General features: G+C 60.4%; 1 protein-coding gene across 4 annotated transcripts in view; it reads left to right on the forward strand.

Moving 5' to 3' along the window:
- Positions 1-13,903, forward strand: part of NSD2 (nuclear receptor binding SET domain protein 2) — a 43,896-nt gene that overhangs the window by 16,736 nt on the left and 13,257 nt on the right. For 3 of the 4 annotated variants that reach the window (XM_036257591.1, XM_036257592.1, XM_036257593.1), the window contains exons 5-8: positions 588-732; positions 3,100-3,218; positions 4,983-5,064; positions 6,468-6,592. In XM_036257591.1, coding sequence (XP_036113484.1) covers positions 588-732; positions 3,100-3,218; positions 4,983-5,064; positions 6,468-6,592 — 471 coding nt within the window. Of the gene's footprint in view, positions 1-587; positions 733-3,099; positions 3,219-4,982; positions 5,065-6,467; positions 6,593-8,940; positions 9,019-13,903 lie in introns of those variants that run through there. The other variant, XM_036257594.1, reaches the window with a different exon arrangement.

Below are 13,903 nucleotides of genomic sequence, written 5' to 3' on the forward strand. Positions count from 1 at the left end.
CCCCACCTGCCAGCTGCGTGCCATTCTCCCAGGGCGTGTCCCTGGAGGGGGGTGTTCCCACCAACACGACGCCAGGCCCAGACCCTACACGCTCCTGAGTTGCATTCCCATGGGACTTTTCCTGTGACTGACCAACGTAGCCAGGGAAACCGTAGCTTCCTAGCAATGTGATGATTTTCAAAAATTGTATTTTCTCTTCCCATTTATCACTCCTGTGTTCACATCGCCGCTCAAATAGCTTGCTCCAGCCTGTTCTCACTCGTGAGCTTCAGGGGGTTTCGGCATCAGTTAAACACGAGTTCTCTTTGGAGCCCCCCCCTCCCCTTTATTGGGTTGAGAGAGAGAGAAACACTGAAGAGAGAGAACATCGATTGGCCGCCTCCTGCACGCCCCCCACTGGAGATCAGGCCCACAACCTGGGCATGTGCCCTGACTGGGAATCAAACCAGTGACCTCTTGGTGCAGGGTCCACGCTCAACCACTGAGCCACACTGGCGGGGCTCTTCAGAGCTTTTGTGGGACACGGTTTGTGATGAGGGAATAGAGATGCCCGTTAATTCTAAAAGGCCCCTGCCCTGTGCCCACAGGTGGTGGCTGAGCACCCCGACGCGTCTGGGGAGGAGATCAGCGAGCTGCTGGGGTCCCAGTGGAGCATGCTGAACGAGAAGCAGAAAGCCCGCTACAACACCAAGTTCGCAGTCCGGGCCGCGTCTCCGTCGGAAGAAGACTCTGGTAAACGCCTGGGTGTGGTGTGTGCGGGGCGGCAGCAGAGCACCTCTGACCTTTGCACTGTGCCGGCCGCAGAGCGTGTGGTCACTGTGGTGTGATGTCCTCCCTCTGTCCTGAGTGCCGTTCTGCAAGACCCAGCTGGGCTGCGGGCCCCTCACCCTCCCGCCTGAGTGGAGGGGCCCGGCCTGTTTGCCGAGAGCTGGCGAGAGCTGGCGAGCCCAGGGAGGTCGAGGGCCCGCCTTGCGTGTGGTGTCCTGGCTCCTCCTTCGCTCCCTGTTGGAAAGCAGGCTGCTCCTCCTCTAACTCTGCAGGCGGCAGGAGTGGGCGAAAGGCGCTCTGGAGAAAACGCATGCTCGTCCTCTGCTCAGACATGCGGGAAATAAGTGATGTACTTGGTGTTGGTTCAAAATACAAAAAAATTTTATCTCTCTCGAGGGTTGTCATTGGAGAGTTTTGTACAGGCCAAATGTCGAAGTGCCAATCCCCCAAGGAGGCCGAGACCCAGAGTGGCGGTCGGTCTGCGTGTGCTCCGGTGCACACATGGGCGGTGGGCCCGCGGCACATGTCCATGTCCACGCAGCCTTTCCTTCTTGTCTGTGGAGCTTTCCAGATCTCCACGTCAGCGTCCGGTCACATGAACCCTGAATGTGGCTCATTCGTTCAGTGTGCGTTGCAAGTAACAGGCTGTGCAGGGTCGGCTTTCTGTGAAAGGCAGAAGTGCAGGCAGTACGGCGACCCCAGAGCGTGTCCCCACTTGGTAAGGCAGGCTCCCTGAGACGTCCCAGCTCAGCCTTGAAGAGCGAGTGAGCACGAGGCCGTGTCACCTTCCGCCTTGGTGGACCGTCCTGGGCCTGTGGTTGATGAGGGGCCGGCTTCTGCCCGTGTGCGTTGGGTGTGCGCCCACCTGGAGGCCCTCGGCCCATCTTGTCTCAGGAACCCCAGTGCTGACAACCAGGACGATGGGTCATGTGCAGGGTGCCAGCCACCCCACTGTCTTCAGCCCAAGGAATCCAGACGGCCACATGGCTGTTTCTGTGAGAAGCGCAGTTGCCTCATTCATGAAGGGGCCTTGACGTGGAAGAGGTGCTGTCAGCACTGTCGGCTGAGGTGTTGGTAGCCCAGTGAATACCTGTGGACGGGCAGCTGGGTCAGAACTGGTCTCACTGGGCAGGGGCTGAGCAGATCCCCCTGCCCACCGCTCCACAGGCCTCTTCCTGAGGGGGCCAAGAGCTGGGCCCCACAAGGCCGCTCAGCAGGCTGGCTGCCAGCTGTCTGGGCCTGACTGTGAGGCCAGTGCTCTGTCTCGGCCCTGGGCACTGCTGGACGCCACGGGCCGACCAGTGTGCTCTGTCCCACCCGGGAGTTAGGTTCAAGGGTGACACTGCCCTCCCACATGATGTTAGACCAGTCCAGGAATAAACCCAGAACCTCTGAAATGGTCATGCAAATGCAAAGGTTGGGTTTCTGTGAAAATAAACACTGGTGTGTCCCAGTTATAAATCCCTCTGGGCCTGTGCGCTCGTCTTGTCTGGGCACTGAGGTCTGGGGTAGTTGGCAGTCCTGGGAGTTACCTACATGCGCCCTGAACTTGCACATGTAAATGGAGTGTCTGTTACTTGGATACTTCTCTAAGGAAATATATACAATGTAGCAAGTTACATGTTTTTTACTTTTTAATTTCTTTGGAGAGAATAGAAGGAAGGGGGGGAGAAAGAGAAAGAGAAACATGATGTGAGAGATACATTGATTGGTTGCCTTTTGCATGTGCCCAACCAGGGCCAGGGATGAAATCTGCAACCTTTCGGTCCATGGGCCGATGCTCTAACTGCTGGGCAACACCAGCCAGGGCAAGTTATATTTTTTTATTTTTTATTTTTCTTTATTGATTTTTTTTAGAGAGAGAGGGGGAGAGAGAGAGAAAAATCAATTAAGAGGGAACATTGACTGGCCACCTCCTGCATGCCCCGCACTGGGGATCGGACCCACAACCTGGGCATGTGCCCTGACAGGAATCAAACCAGTGACCTCCTGGTGCAGGGTTGACGCTCAGCCACTGAGCCACACCAGCTGGGCTAAGTGAAGGATTTTTTAAAAAGTACTAGATTATATTTAAATTTAATGCTATCGTACACTAAATTGTAATTATTGCAAATACTGGTCTAATAGTCCTAGGTTTGATGAGGGTTCCCCAGAATTTGGTGTTTCTGAAACAGTCCCTTGCGAGTCACGAAGTGCAGAGGCGGGGCCTGTGGTGCTGGGCCCTGGAGCGGGGCTGCAGGGGACCTGCCCAGGTCTGCGCAGTGGGTGCCCGTGTTGCCTCGTGTGGCTGTGGAGAGCTTTGCATGTGTGTGTTCCTGTCCCCATTCCTAGGTCATTTAAATGGGAAAAAAAGAAGCCACCCAAAGAGGACACAGGACCCCACAGAAGACGCCGAGGTTGAGGACGCGCCCAGGAAGAGACTCAGGGCTGACAAGCACGGTCTTCGGAAGGTAATAACATCCGGGTTTGTCTGGCAGAAAGACCGCGTGGGACCCTGATGCCCTGATGGTGGGGCAGGATGAGGGCCAGCCCTCCAGCCCCCTGCCCTGGGGCTCTCAGGGTGGTCCTGGCAGCAGGGCTGCTGCTGACATGAACCCCACTGAGCACTGCATGCTAGGTCCCGTGAGTCACGCAGGAAGAGTTGCCCTCGTCTGTGGGCTTGTTCGTGTGAGTCACGTCACAGTATCCGTGTCCATGAGGCATGTGATAAAAGTCTCAGAGCCCATAGAGGCACTGAGTGGACTTCCTGGGTCCCCATGAGTATCTCGTGGTGTCTGACGGGAGCCCTGGAGGCTGCGCAGCTTGTTCGATGCGACCGACAGCTGCTGCCTGGCGCCAGGGCCATGGCCCGAGCCTCGGAGTTCAACCCGTCCCCACTTGAGTCGGCCAGAGCTCGCCCGGCGCCTACAGGAGAGGGATGCCGCCACGTCCACGTGGCCAATGGAGCCGTGGCCCCGGCCCCCTGTGGTGCTCAAGGAGAGGCGAGCCCTCTGGGCGCCTGGGGCTTGACCATTGGTCTGATCCTGATGTCCAGGGAACGTTCCAGGGACGGGAGCTTAAGTGGACGGGACCACTGTGGGTTCTGTGGCTCTGGTGGCGCTGACGGGCGTTGTTTATGGCGTGAGGAGAACACCAGACGAATGCTGCTGAACGTCAGGACGTTGATTCTTCTACCGCTTTGCTCTGCTTTGAGGAGGGAATAAATGCCAGGTGTTGCTGACGTGTGCGCACTTGGCCACGGCGTCACCATCTCTCTCTCAAGGCCGTTGTTGCTGAGCAGGGGAGCGGCTGGCCCTGCCCCGTGCTCCTGGCGCGTGAGGGACCGTGCCCTGCAGCGAGCTTAGGAACGCACCGCTCAGTCCTCCGCTGGTGCCTCTTGCCAGCAGCCTTTGCTGACACAGTTGCTTTGAAGTGTTTGTATAAACGATTTACCTAAACATGCCCCTGACATTGAAATCTCAGCATTCACGTTCAGTGGCCGGCAGACGCCTGTCTCCAGGCAGCTCAGGAAGCCCCCAGCGTGCAGCGGCAGGGCCGGCTCTGCTTTCCAGTCTGCATCACCCGAGTGTGCCGCCACCCTCTCCCTGGTGCGGGCACCGCTCTGTCTCGTCCTGGGTAGCCGGGTGCGGGTGGCAGGCTGGCCACGAGGCCTTCGCCGCGGTGCCCCCGACTCATTTCCACTGTTACTCCAGTTCCCAGGCTGTACAGAAAGCTCAGGTCCCCTTCTCGGCTGTGAGATGTGTGTCACGACGGTGTGTGTGGTTTGTGTGACTCTCGTCTGGGAGCGTGACCCCCTCAGCCTGACTTACTCTGGCACCACCTCAGGGACTCAGCAGTCAGAGAGGGTCCTTCCCGCTCCCTGCCTGCCACTTGAGCCGGGGGCAGCCTGGGCACACGTTGAAAGCCGCCTACTGGTCAAGTCGAGCTTGAGGAGGCCCTAGCAGTGTGCAAGTGGCCGGGCGGGGGCTCCTTCCCGAGTGGGGACGGTGCGAGGCTGGGTGTGGCTCCTTCCCGAGTGGGGACGGTGCGAGGCCGGGCCGGGCGGGGCTCCTTCCCGAGTGGGGATGGTGCGAGGCCGGGCTGGGCCGGGCCGGACACTCCTGGGAGGACGTTCTGTCACATGGCTTCCAGCAGCAGGTTAGTCCACATTAGGAGACACTTTCCTTTCTTTTCTTTTCCTTTATTTGTTTTTCTATTTTTGTTTCAAACAACAGAGAGAGACCGTTGCTGACAGAACATCGCGGACAGGCTCCTGCCAGGCCATCGAGGTGGCCTCCTCCCTGAAGAGCCAGGCAGGTAATGTGGCCCGTGGCTCCTGGCGGTGTTGGCCGGGGCTGGACAGGGCTCTCCGCTGGGCGGTGTGGCCGGAGGCTGGGCTGGGAGGGACCGGAGCCTCCAGGGGAGTCAGACCAGTGTCGGCTGGACGGGCCAGGGCGCGCGGTGCACTTGGGAAGCAAGCCCTAAGCGCTCAGCTGGTCTTAGTGAAGCGACTCCTGATTTCTGCACGGCTTGTTTTCAAAGTGAAATTGGGCTAGAGGGGTGACCCAAACCAGAGCTGTGTGGCCTCCTCGACGGTGCTGGTCAGGGCCACGAACTCCCCGTTTCAGTTCCGGTGCCACTGTGGGGCCAGCGCCGACTCGGAGCGTCCAGCGTCCTGAGCGGGAGCGGTCGGACAGCGGGAGGGGCCGCCCCTCGTCTGCTGGTCTGTCTGCTTGGGTGTTCCTTTTACGCAATTAAAGAAAACTATTGATTGATTTTAAGAGAGAGACATGGACCTGTTCCACTCACTCATGCATTCATTGCTCGATTCTGACATGTGCCCCGACCGGGGTCACACCTGCTGCCTTGGCGCATGGGGCCGGTGCCCTGAGCCCTGAACCGCCGGCCAGGGCTGCTGGTCACTTATTAGAGGCTGCTCCATCCCACGCTCTTGGTCAGGGAGGAAAACGGAGTTGAGAGGGACGTCGGATGTGAAGCTGGAGGGGGCTGCAGCCTCTTCGCTGGAGGTGCTGTCCTGGTTCACAGCACAGCGGCTCCGAGACAGCGTGTGCGGCTGGGCGCGGGGTGGGCCTGGGGCCCCTGGGACGTGCGGGGGGCTTGCAGCTGCGCCCAAACCTGTGCTGCGGAGGGGTGTGCTCACCTGCTCGCGGCGGGTGGCACGTCTGGGGCCTCCTCCGGGATGCCTGGCAGGGCCTGGGGCCTGGCGCGCGTGGAGCTGAGGGCCCGGGGTGGTGTCCGAGGGCCACGCAGGGGGGTGTTGCTCACTGTGCGGCCTGTCTGCCTTTCTTCACATTCAGACGTCCTCACAATGAAAACTGAAGCCTTTGCCCTGGCCGGTTTGGCTCAGCGGTCAGAGCGTCGGCCTGTGGACCAGAAAGTCCCAGGTTCGGTTCTCGCTAAGGGCACGTACCTCGGTTGCAGTTTGTCCCCGGCCCCAGGTGGGGTCACACGGGTGGCGACCACTCGATGTCTCTCTCTCACATCGATGGTTCTCTCCCCCCCTCCCTCCCCGCTCTATCTGAAGATAAATGCCAAAATGTCCTCAGGTGAGGATAAAAAATAAATAAACAACTGAAGCCTTTGGTACGACAAAGGAGCCTTCTTCGGGTCTCCTTGAGAAGAGAGTGATTGTCAAGTAGTCGTGGGATCAGTGATTTAAGATTTCAAATTTCGCTTTATGAACTCATGTTATTTTGCAGCAACGAAACACCTGTCTGATGCCTGCAAACCACTGAAGAAGCGGAACCGGGCGTCCGAAGCCACCGCCTCCGCTCTCACATTTAGCAAGAGTTCATCTCCCTCTGCCTCCTTAACCGAGAACGAGGTAAAACGCATTCCCACGAAGGCTGCCCACTGAGCCCGGCCGCTCGGTCAGCACCGTGCAGTGTCTCCACGGCCGCGGCACGACTCAGGTCTGCACTGAGCCCGCGCGGGAGGAGGCCACGCAGGGTGCGTCCACGTGCGTGGTCACGCGTGGGCTCGCGCCTCTAGTTCCCAAATGGCGTCTGTGTTCCTCACGTGGAAGGAGGTTGCTCTGTCCCGATGTGACTGTCTGCCGAACTGACTCGGTCACAGGGCAGTCACCCGGGAGGCCAGGGCCGGGCACCACACTCTGATTCGCTGGCTGCTGGGCCAAGGCCGTGGGGGCTGTGGCTTTGGGTCCATGTGCTCTTTGGTCCTTTGAATTCTGGCATGTTCTTGGGTAGTTGAGTGTTGAGGTGAGTCAGAACCACTGTGGCAATGACCCCTGTTTTCTGGGCTCGCAGAGGTGTGAGGGTGACAGTCCCTGGAGCCTGACCTCCAGACCAGCAGCAGCTCTGGTCTTTGCCGTCACGAGAGACCACACGGAAAGAGCCTCCAGTGCAGATGCTGCAACACGGTCCAGAGGGAGTGGGGGCCCTGGACTCCAGTGGCTGCCCAAGAGCTTGTTTCTAGTTCATCTTCCCCTTCTCTTGTTCCTGGGGCGCGCTCATCGCAGACGGGGTCCTGTTTCTAGAAGGCTGATGAGGAGACAGCTCCGAGCTTTTCAGGGCAGGCAGCGAGGCCAGGAGCAGACGGTTCCCCGCTGGGTCGGAAGGTGGCACTTCTGTCTCTGCCACGGTCCTCGGGGGGCGGGCGTCCTGCGCTGTCAGGCGAGGGGCAGGCCTTCCAGCCTCTGGGGGTATTCCCATTGCCCGGGTGCAGGGGCTTGAGCTGGCTGCCCGTCCTCAGTGCCGTGAACACAGCACTCTGCTGGCTCCGGCCGCTCAGCGTGGTGGCGGGCTGCCCTGTGGCCGGGCAGGGCTTCCTCATGGCCAAGGGTGTGGGTAACTGGGCGGTCTCACGTGGGCACACCCAGGGACGCAGTGAGGACTCTTCACCGAGTCCCCGGAGCTTGTTGGAATGTGGAAAGGCACAGCCTGGGCAGAGTGGTCTCCGTCTCCCCGTCCAGTTCAGACTAGTGCCCTGCAAGGCCACTGGACGGCGGCTTAGTTCTGGAGACGACAACCCAAACGTAAGGTTTCTGTTCAGAGACCCTTTTACTTGTTGCTTTTTGTTTAAAACGGCTCAGAGAGCCTGTCCGGCACCCACGTTCCGGCGCTGTGCTCCGTGGAGCTGGGCCCACGCTCTTGCCAGGCACAGTCGGGGAGGTGCAGAGGCCGTGCCGGTCCCGCCAGCGCTCTGGCCTGAGCTGTGGGCGAGGCGCCCGGGGCGGGCGCGGGGACAGCCTGACCGCCTGCGTTCATCGTAACCAGGCTGAGTAGGGTCTTGGTGGTTCAGATGTTCATTTTGAACTGGGGAGGTATTTTATAGTCATTAGATTTAGTCATTTGTTAATTCTTTGTCGTTGTTGTTAATCTTCACCTGAGGACATTTTTCCATTGGTTTTTAGAGAGTGGAAGGGAGGGAGAGAGACAGACAGACAGACACACATCGATTGGCTGCCTCCCTCAACAGGGCCAGGGATCAAACCTGCAACCCAGTCACGTGCCCTTGACCAGAATCAAGCCTGCAGCCCTTCCGTGTGCGGGCGACGCTCTAACTGCTGAGCCACGCCGGCCAGGGCGTTGTCAGTGCTCTAGCCTGGGAGCTGCTGATTTAGGTCTGTTTCTGCCACATGATCTCCCTCCTGCGTTGGAAGGTGACAGACCTCCCAGTGGGCGCTGTGCTCCTCACGCAGGAACGTCAGCCACTAGCCTTCCCTCGGGTCGCTCTGCGGACCTGGGATCTGAGGGCAGAAAGCACATCCCTGAAACCACGCCAGGTGGACAGAGGTGGCTGTTATTGCCACGCTGGCTGCCTTCAGCTCGTGGACAGAGTGTCGTGTCACCCACCCCTGCAGACCACTGGTCGCCCCTGCCCCCGGCGGGAGCCGTGGCCATGCTGCTGGGGCTCCACACGCCCCCTTCCGGGTCCCGTGTCCTTCCCGTCACCCTTGACCCAAACGAGGAACTGGGCAGAGCTGGTAGTGCAGGCGTCTAGGTCGCGTTTGGGCGGACCCTCCCGGAAAGGGAGTCTGGCGAAGGAGACGCACTCCGTCGCTGGCTGCAGCTGCGCCCCCGGCAGGAGGGTGGGCAGAACGCGGCTGCATGACCACGGCTGGTGGTGGGTGGTGTGATTGACGTTTTGTAACTTATCTCTTATTCCCTTAGTAGAGCAAATTCTTATTTTTTTCGCCTTCACTGGTAACAGCTTTGGTGGGAACCCACAGCAGTCGAGCTGGACTTGAACCCGGCCGCCCTGTGCTGCACCTAACGGTGCGTGTCCCGATGCCTGCCGCGGGCGCCTGCCACTCCTCACACTCACTTGTGAAGATGGGTGACAGTCTGTTTTTATTGGTATTAACACACACACAGTGAAGAAAACAGATAACAAATGTTAAGACCAAGGTAAGATACCTGTCGAAGGCCATTTAACAGTCACGTCCATCCCATAATAGAAACACATCCCGCCCAGTGGTCACTGTGGATTCAGGTGGCGGACGCCCTCAGTCAGGCTGTCTGGCGGCGAAGAGGACCACAGAGGGGCAGTCCTGCCAGAGGCCCCTCTGTCCTCCGCTCGTAGCCCACTGACCTGCCACTGACCAGCGCCGGCGCCGGAGCCTGCAGAGCAGAGAGCAGACCGCACACGCCCAGGCCGTCCTCGCCGGCGGAGCGCGCTCGCCACGCACGTGCTCAGTGGTCTCCAGCGTGTTCGGTTCTGTCTTTTCTACTGAACAGTTTGCCGGGACAGCACACAGTCAGTCTGTGGGCGAAGGGTCCTTGGTGTGTCGTGCAGACCGCTCACCTGGCACCCCGACCGGCCTTCACACGGAGGTGCCCGTCTCCGGCGGCGCGAACAGGCCTCACGTGCCCGGGCTCCCGCTCACGGAGGCGGGGCTGCTGCTCTCCCTGCGGGCCAGCGGCCTGCGGTCATTCCCGCAGACTGACACTGTGCGCGTCTCGGGCGTTCCTGACGAACGCTGTTCTGAGCCGTGACTTCCTGTGACGCATGCAGGGCGCTGGGGTGTCGGCGCGGCAGGCTCCTCAGCGGTTCGCTTGTGACACGGTTACGACAATAAAGTGATGCTCCCCCCATCCGGACGTGACGTTTTGTGTGGCGAGGAGAGTGGTCCTCTGGCCCCTCCTGCAAGCGGCAGCAGCCAGTCGGGGCTCTGGCCATCGGAGGGACAGCCGAGCGCGGGCGGCTGAGGGCGGGCGGGCTCTGCCTGGACACAGTGGGGCCGTCTGAGCTGTTGTTCCCTAAGGGATGTGAAAAGCTCAAAGAGTGAGTCACTAAATTAGAGAATGTAAGAAACTGGTGATATGAGAGTAGCCCTAGTTCAAGAAATGGTCACCGAAATAAAGACTCGCCCAGAAGGCCTCTTGACGAGAACGTGGGCTCCGAGTGGGTCATAGCGGGGTGTTTCGGTGGTGGCCGCCGCTACCAGGGAGCAGCAGTGCCTTCCTGTCCGTCACGAAGAAGGAAGGGGGCCAGAGGACTCTGTCCACAGAGCAGCATAAAATTAGCCTCAGCGGAGGACGTGGCACGTGGGGGACGGGGTGCATGCCCTCGGCGGGGGGTAGGGTGGCAGCGTCCCCCGGGGGGCTGGGCGGGGAGGCAGGTGTGCTCAGCGTGCTACTCGGCAGGAGGTCCCCTCCAGCAGCCAGCGGAGGCCTTGAGAGGAGCACCCCGGGTGGGCCGTGGCTCCCCAGGGCGAGTGGGCTCTGCTCTGAGCTCCAGGACGGGAGCGGCGTGCTCTGCAGACTCACGCGGGCTCTCTTTGGGTCCCGGAGCGGCCACCATGCGGGGCCCTGCTCGCCCCAGCCGTCTGAGCTGCCTGTTGCTGAGATGCTTTTCTGCAGGGACCCGGCGCAGGGTTGTTGTGATGCGCGCTGAGTGGGCGGCTGTGAGAAGGAGCTGGGCAGAGCCAGAGCCTCAGTGAGGGTCCGGGTTGCAGCCCGCCCAGCATGGAGCAGCCCCTCAGTGAGCCGGTGTGGGTGGCGGTGGTGGTCTGGCCGTGGTTCCCCTGCACTGCTGCCCACCCCGGCTCCCCAGGGCCTTGCTCAGAGGAGGCTCGCAGGTTCCGTCTGCAGCTGTGGTCTGAGGTGCAGGTGTGTCCGGTCCTCCGTGGTGGGCGTCCTGCCTGTCGCGTTCGCTCCGCCAAGCGGAAAGCCCAGGACTGAGGGGACCTCCCTGGAGGCCCGAGTTCCGGGAGCTCTGGGTCGTAGGGTCAGCGTGTGCGCAGGCCCAGGCAGGGGAGGGGGCACTGCGAGGGCTACCCCAGGAGCGGGGTGATGTTGGCAGAGCCCCTGCGTCATGCGGGCGGCTTGCCCGCTGTGTCTGCCGTACAAATGCCCGAAGAAGACAGTAACTCAGCATCTAGTTCCCAACCCAAAGCGTCCGTGTGTGGGTGTGAACTGGGTGATGAAAACAGCCTTGCGAGGGCGCTTGGCCCCACGCCTGGCGTGCGCTGTGCCGACGGTCACTCGAGATGTGTCGACTGTCAGGAATGGCGTCGCAGTTTGAGTGCAGACCAGCCCTCCACTGCGAGGTGTCTGGGGAAGGGGCCCCGTGCTCCAGGGGGCTCAGCCCGACCGCCTGACAGCAGGTGGGCTGCTCCCTTCTGTGGCTCCTGACCACACGCTGCTGCAGGGCACAGAGGCCTTTGGATTGCTGCCAGGCAGACCTGCCCACGGGGACCATTTTATGCTATGGAAATCCATACTTCTCATCGCCTTTAAAAAAAATTGACAGACAGAAAAAGTAGTTGTTAGAACTGTTTATTTTTGAGATCACGAATCTAAATTAGCCTTTTGCTGGAAGGATCGAAACGCAGTATCCTGTGGGCGAAGGTTCTCGGCGCTCTGAGGGCCCTTGGCGGCCTCCAGGTGCACCGTTGTCGAGAAGTGCCGGGTCCTCGGGGGTGGGGCTTTGGTCGGTGAAGTTGGATTCGTTAATGTTGTTTTAGCTAGAATTCCAGAGTTCTCGAGAGCACTTGCCAGTGAGAGGAAGCAGACAGTGCTTCCTGGGTGGGGACACCTGGGCTGTGGACACCTGCGCTGTGGACATCCTTGTGCCCATGCTCCTGAGGGGTCGGGCTCCCGGGCGTGTTCACTGTGTACCCGGCTGGGCTCCGTGTCAGACTGAGGACTCAGCCTCACCCTATTGGACACCTTGTGATGAGGTGTGTAGTTTTCCTGGCCTACATGTAGTTGGGTTATTGCATGTAACTTGTCAGCACGTGTTTTGAAGCGTGCTAACCACTGAAGCATGTTGCATCTTCAAGAAACAGCTGAGGTGGCGGGGGGCGTGGCCCAGCCCCCGGAGCACAGGGGTTTGCTCTGCTGCAGTGCTGATGGGGCGGGGCTGAGGCAGGGGCTTTGCTCTGGTCCTCAGTCACCCTCCCCGCTCACCTCTGCCGAGGACATCGGTCGGCAGGATTGATCTGGAGACGCGTGTTACCTGTGACAAGGGCTGGCCCCCACGTGGCTCTCGCTGGCATGTCCTGGGCTTGGGGACCGCACAGCAGCTGTGTGGGTCAGAAGGGCAGGGTGTGACTCTGACAGCCCTAGAAGCTGGGGGCGGCTGGGTGGGCTCTCGTCTGAGTTCTCTGGAGGGTTGCTTGAGCGAAAAGCGTTGTGCACTGTAGCATCTGGTGATGAATGACTCACTGAAAAGCTGATTCCACTCTGGCACCTCATTGCCTGTTTGAGGTCAGTCTTCTGATTTTAAGTTGATGAAATCTGCTGGGCACAGGCCCACGTCTGTAAGTCCAGCACTCTGTGTGGACGGGCCTTCTGGTCACCTCTTCACAAAGGCACGAGCGTGGGGATGCTCGCTGCTCGAGGTCTGTGATGGTGCCTCAGGATTGGTGCAGCCCGGCCTGTGCACCGGTCTGCTCGCCGGCTCCGGGGGGGGGGGCCCTCCGGCTGCATGGCTTCCAGGAGCTGGTCCTTGCGGCCAAGGCCCCGTGTGTGCGTGACTGTCCCCGTGAGCAGCACCCTGTCTGTGTGTGGAGGAGGCTGCACCTGGCCCCCAGGGAGCATGGTTCTCAGGGCAGCGGTGAGCGGAGCAGAGGAGGCGCCGGGGCACCGAAGGCAGGAGCCGGGCCGGCGAGGCTTTGGCGCCCTCGGGAGGCAGCGGGAAGGCTGACCGCCGGTGTCCGTTCAGTTACTCCATTTTTCTTTTTCCAAATGCATCCTATTGGATATGGACTAGACCGTAGATGTCGTAGACTGAGACTTGGGACTGTGTTGGGGCCGTACAGGTGACTGTCGCTCTCACAAACGCATCTCCGAGTAAGTACCGGCCCCTGGCGCACGCAGAGCCCGCGCTGGAGCGGGCCGCGCGCCTGGCGGAGCCTGGACCCCGACTGTGCTAGTGTGGAGTTGCTTGCCGGAGGGAGGGGGCTGGGGACGACTGTCTGCACTGTGTCATGGACTTGATGTTGTAAGGTCTGTTCTGTATGTGCACCTTAGACCCCGCTGGGGAACGACCTGTGTCTTTGCAGCTGTGTCTCCATTCCAATGTGTACAGTGTTTGCTTCCTCGAACAAACTGTTAATGTGGGAATTCTCCAGTGGAAACGTGCTCACGTCTCTGTAAATCTTAAATAAAAGGTGCTATTCTTTCCTTCGACCCAGGCCTGGTCTGTGTTTTCTGTCTTTCTCTCCGTGCATTTTTCTCTCAGCTTCCAGGTCGGGTCCAGCCGTCCAGGGAGGAATGTGGGTTGCGGGTAGGCACTGCCGTCTTCCTTGGAGCCACGCCGAAGGCCCGCTCTCTGGGCCTGGGGCCGTCAGGCAGGCCGCCTGAGGCCGTGTGGACGCTGCCCCGGCCGCCCCGGCTGCCCCGGCCCCTGGCTCACAGGTCTCCAGTGCTCGGCCCTGTGTGGGGCCCGCGTCGGGAGGACGTGAACTTTGGAGGCTCGCACAGTGTTTCTTCAGTTGCCTTCTTCCTAGGTGTTCACGTTGGAGGAGGAGGGGGTGGGGTGACAGGAGGCTGTGGGCCCCGTGGCCCGTCCAGGTGGCCTCGCGGTGAGCAGCTCCACCGCGTGAGACCCTGGGTGTCCTTCCTCCTGGAAAACGTGGGGATCGTTTCAAAGGCCGCCCTCTCTTGAGACTGTTCTTGGGGTGTGCTGGCCGTGAGAGCATCGAGGCCAAAACGGGGGCCACGCC

Source organism: Molossus molossus, unplaced genomic scaffold (genome assembly GCF_014108415.1).
Source record: "Molossus molossus isolate mMolMol1 unplaced genomic scaffold, mMolMol1.p scaffold_m16_p_1, whole genome shotgun sequence".
Classification (NCBI taxonomy): domain Eukaryota; kingdom Metazoa; phylum Chordata; class Mammalia; order Chiroptera; family Molossidae; genus Molossus; species Molossus molossus.